Genomic DNA, 4,979 nt, shown 5'->3' on the forward strand with positions numbered 1-4,979 from the left:
GTGCAGGAGAGCTCAAAGGGCTCTTGGGCTGCTCGCTATTTATAGGGGTAAGATGATTGACTCGTAGTCATATTTGCATACTGATAACTGTGGTTAGGTGGGCGTATTTCTCACAATAACCAAGGGCTATTGTGTTGTTATCTGGCTCCCAAATCAGCTTCATTAATGGACGAAGCTATCACTATCAGCATCCATTAACGACTGCCCCTGGTAGTTATCCCTTGAGCAGGGTTACAGGAGATAAAGGTCAGGTTGGGCGGGGGAGCACACCGTCACAGGGGTCCTTCAGGAATCACAGGTCTAGCCACCCAAGGGTGTCCCCAGGAATCCCAGAAACCTACATTTGGGCACAGAGTTGGACCTACCTTCAGCTGTGTTAACCAGACCATATGTCCCTCCTTCCTGTGGCTCTGCTCAGCTCATGGTGACCCGGACCAAAGTCCTCAGCTCCCTAGAGGACACGGCCACACAGGGGACATGGAAGGGAGAAGGGCACATGTGTACAGGGTATCTCACAGGGGAACCAGCACTACAGTCCGTTTCAGTCTGATCCTCACTGCTCTCAAGAGAGTGGACATGGGGGCCCTTTAAGGGATGGTTCCTTTAGAAGCATCTCCTTTTGCCTTTGCTAGCACCACAATGGGTGAAAAGTGGAGATGCTGCTTTTCCTGCCGGTTACTTCCTGGGGTGTATAAAGCAGCTTTGTTCACACGGGTGCCAAATCTCCTCTGGTGTGAATGGTTCTCAAATCACTTTGTATTCCACTTGGGCTCTTCCCCATCCCCATGGGGTCTCTCCAGATACCAACTGTGTCTTCCCTCTTCCTCCACAGGATAGGCCGTCGGCCAATCTTTCTGAGCTCCATCCTCCTCCAGGGCTTGTTTGGTGTAGGAATTGCCTTTGTGCCCCATTTCTATGTGTACATGGCCTTCAGATGTGTCGTGGGGGCTTCGGTGTCAGGAATCCTGATTACTACCTTGGCCTTGGGTGAGTAGGATGCCCTTGCCCTGAGGCAGACAGATATGGCATTACAAGATGCAATAGCAAAAGATAGTCCTGCAGGTATTGAAAAGGGTGACCCTGAACCTTCATTCTTCTCAGCTACCGAATGGGTTGGTGTCTCCTCCCGGCCAAAGGCAGTGCTTATTTCCCACTGCTTTGTCGCCATCGGACAGATGCTTTTGGCTGGCTTGAGTTACGGTATTCGCAACTGGAGGCTGCTGGAAATTGCAGGATCTGCTCCAATGTTTTCCTTTTTCTTCTACATCTGGTAAGCAGGAGCAGGGCAGAACTTCTTGAAGACATGACAGCAGCAAGTGTGAGGGGTGGCAGTGAGGAAGCAGCAGCTCAGGAGCAGGCTGGGTCTTTCCCATTATTGTACAGGTGCTGGAAGGGCTTCTGCAGAGCTCAGCACATCTCACTGGGGCACTGGACCCCTGAGAGCAGCAGCTGCTTTGCTTCAGGTCCTCAAATGTGGCCTTTGGGGCCTAAATGTAGGCCTGGAAAACCTGACCTGGGGAGGTATTTAGACCCCCTCCATCACGTGTGATGCCCATTGCTTGCTGGACGTGGTTGCAGGGAGATGGGCCGTGGGAAAACTCAGCAGGGCGCAGCAGCATCTCCTGATTTCATCTCCTTGGCAGGGTGCTACCAGAATCAGCTCGGTGGCTGGTGACAAAAGGCAGAATAGAAGAAGCTAGGAAGGTCCTTCAGAAGGCAGCATCCATCAACAAGCGCACCATCCCACCAGGACTCCTTGAGCAGGTACCTGTAATGGCATGCAGAACTGCTAGTTGTCTTCAGAGACTTTCCTCTGCGCTTGCGTTTGTAGCAGCCACTGGAGCTGAGGTCATCTGATAAAACAACTTTCCGTGCCTGCTGGGGATGATTTGGGGGTGGGCTGTGGGTGACTCCAGCTTCAGCTGCGTTGTACAGAGGCACGGTCAAGGAAGAGGCACAGCTTCTGCTGAGGCTCAGTCTGGGCCTTTCTGGAGTCCACCTCGGGATATGGAAAGGACCCAAATGCTTCCCTGGCTTTTCTTCTGAGAGGATTGCAGGAGTCTAGAGGATGAGCACGAGGTCTCTGTTTAGTCTGTGGTTTTCCATGCATAAATGCCTGAAGCGGGGTTACCTCCTTGCCCACCCCAAAGTCCCTACACTGGGGAAACCTAGGAACCTCTTAGGCACCAAACTAGTGTGTTGGGCACCCAGAGCACAGGCACGGGAGCCCAGCCCCGCTGGGCTGCCGTCCCTCCCAGAGCAGTTTGGGCTCACAAGCCTGTTCCACTGAGGCTTTCCTTTGACTGCAGATGGAAAAGGAGCTAGCCAGGGGTTTCCTTTGCCTGCTTTGACTCTTTGGCTTTCTGCATTTTGAAGTTGAAGCCTGAGACGCAGACCAAGTCTGGAAGTACTCTGGATCTCTTTCGGAAGAAGCACCTCCAGAAGGTGACTTTAATCATGTCGTGCGCCTGGTAAGACATCCCCTGGTCCCCTCTTTCCAAAATTCTAGGTGAAGAAAAGAATATATTGAGGGTTGACAAGAACTGTAAATTCACTTTATGTGATTTTTGGGGTCATGTTTATGTCTATGTTTTCATCTGATATCTTTCTGTCTCCCCATACTGGACCAGATCTACCTTGTCTGGGCATTGGGAGAAGCTGATTATTCAAGTTGTTATGGGTTTTGTGAGAAAGGCTGGAGTAATTCCACCTTTTGGCAATCCCTGGGCTTTGGGGCAGTTTTGTGCCCCCCTAGAACTTCTGGGTGCAGTCTAAAAGTTGCTGAACATATGGGGATCCATACTGCTTTATCTCATGTAACTACGTCCCAAAACAGAGATTGCTGAGAGTTTAAATAAGTTGTGTGTGGTCTAACCCTAATTTTTGAGGATAAACTCCTGGAAAACCCATCTGGTTGCATGTTCTATTCCACTTTACTTGAATTTCAGGTTTGCAGACAGCCTTGTCTACTATGGGCTGAGTCTGAACGTGACAAGTTTTGGTCTGGACATCTACCTGACGCAGCTTGCTTTTGGGGCAGTGGAGTTACCAGCTCGATTTTGCTGCATTTTCCTGCTGCAGTGGTTTGGGAGGAAGAAAACCCAGGCCGTTCTCCTGCTGCTGTCTGGCCTGATGTGTCTCGTCATCACTGGCATCCCTGAAGGTGAACAACCTCTTCCCAACCCAAGAACACAGCCGGGCAGAGCCCCTGCCAGATCTATTCTGGTTCAGACCCATCCTCCCAGCCCGGCTGGCCGCAGACCCACACTCGCTCCCAGGGGCTAGGATGCCTCGAGTGCCACAGCCTGAGGGCTTGCGCTCCCAACGTGCTGGCTTCCTCTCTGCATGACTTTGTTTTCCTTCAGAGCTGTGCCTGGTCCTTCCACAGCTCCTGGCCCTTGGCAGGCAGTGTCTATTACACACCACCACCCACTAGATGCCACCACCTCCACCTACTATACACCACCACCTCCTCTCAGAAAGGTGTAGCAGAAGAGGCGTTTTAAAAGCCACCGTGTCTCCCTTCTTTAGGTGAACAGGAAAAGCAAATATCCCCCCCTTATCTGTTTCTGCCTACATATTGCCGCAGTCCGTACCCTCACCCCTGCTGCTGTGCTAGTGCTGTGAGTAAGGCTGAAGGAAAGAGAGGTGCTGCACGATGCTTTCAAGCTCATGGACATGATATTTCCAACCAAGCACTCCCTGAAGACATGTGGTGGCTCAGTGACTCACTCCAGGTGCAGATTTAGGAAATGCCCAAGGCCTCAGGAGAATTCTGGGTTCTCTTTGTCAGTTGTCCAGAGGGTATTTTCCAGGAAAGTGTGCACTAGGAATGATTTCCAGTGGGTTAGGCAGTAGATTTGCTTGGTAAGTCCATTAGAAAGGGCTGTCCCAAGAAATCCCACTGCAGAGACCTTCGGTCCCAACTGAACCTTCTCCACGGAGGTGACAGCGGCAATCTCTCTTCCTCCCCTTAGACCAGCCCGTGGCAACCACTGTCCTGGCCATCATTGGCAAGTTTACGGCCACGGCCTCCTTCTCCACCTCCTACGTCTACTCTGCAGAGCTCTTCCCTACAGTCGTCAGGTGAGGTGTCCCCATGCATCAGAGCTTCCCTCTACCGTGGCTGGTAGCAGTGGTGGGGCAAGAGCCCATTTGTCCCCATGGCTGCACTCGGTCCCACAGCAGCCCAGGGGATGCTGAGCCCTGCCCGCACCTCCCACTGCCCCTTGCTTCCCCAGGCAGACCGGTGTGGGGCTGTGCTCAATGTCGGCGCGAGTGGCGGGGATCATAGCCCCGCTGATCCACCTCCTGGGCCAGTACCACCGGGCCATCCCCATGGCCATCTTCGGGAGTGCCCCCGTGGTGGGAGGGCTGCTCTGCGTCCTGCTGCCCGAGACCCGCGGCACCGACCTGGCGGACAACACGGGGGCAGCCGCCCCCCAGCTAAGGTGGGTGCCTGGAGCTCTGAACTTAAGGCAAAAAAAATCTAAAGGTGCAAATTCAAGGCAAAGAAACCAGGATGGAAACAGTATTACCTCTTCCTCTTTCTTTCTTGTCTTCAGCAGCAGAAGACTGGAAATTTTGTCCAAGAGAGACACCACAGAGGATGAAGTAGACCTGGAGAAGGATGTCTACAGATGCTCGGAGAGCAAGTGATGACAGGCATATACTAAAGGTCTAGTCTGATCCAACCTTTCTTGAAGCAGACCAATGAGGCATTGCTGTCTGGAAACTGGTCTTTCAGATGATTGACAAAATATTTGTGGTCAGAAGGAGAGGAGATCTGTGTCACTCTGCATTTGGAAAAGATGCACTTCGAACTGTTCCTGAAACCCAGTCTGTTATGCCTGGCTGCGCGAGTCCTCCCGACGTGTTTCCCAGTCCTTTGCAAACTGGTACCCGTGGAACCATCCCTGTCGTGTTTTACAGCAATAAAGAATCGCCAGTAGAGTGGTAGGACTGGGGAAGCGGGCGGC

At 52.4% G+C, this 4,979-nt stretch overlaps 1 protein-coding gene across 1 annotated transcript in view; it reads left to right on the forward strand.

Moving 5' to 3' along the window:
• LOC103896183 (solute carrier family 22 member 13) overlaps positions 1 to 4,090 on the forward strand; it is a 6,487-nt gene extending 2,397 nt beyond the window's left edge. The window contains exons 3-8 of the mRNA XM_019471185.1: positions 833 to 987; positions 1,102 to 1,270; positions 1,644 to 1,764; positions 2,377 to 2,471; positions 2,949 to 3,163; positions 3,978 to 4,090. Of these exons, the coding sequence (XP_019326730.1) occupies positions 833 to 987; positions 1,102 to 1,270; positions 1,644 to 1,764; positions 2,377 to 2,471; positions 2,949 to 3,163; positions 3,978 to 4,090 (868 nt within the window). The remainder of the gene's footprint in view (positions 1 to 832; positions 988 to 1,101; positions 1,271 to 1,643; positions 1,765 to 2,376; positions 2,472 to 2,948; positions 3,164 to 3,977) is intronic.
• The last annotated feature ends 889 nt before the right edge of the window (positions 4,091 to 4,979 follow it).

The sequence above is a fragment of the Aptenodytes forsteri genome, unplaced genomic scaffold (assembly GCF_000699145.1).
Source record: "Aptenodytes forsteri isolate BGI_AS27 unplaced genomic scaffold, ASM69914v1 Scaffold80, whole genome shotgun sequence".
In the NCBI taxonomy this organism is placed as follows: Eukaryota; Metazoa; Chordata; class Aves; order Sphenisciformes; family Spheniscidae; genus Aptenodytes; species Aptenodytes forsteri.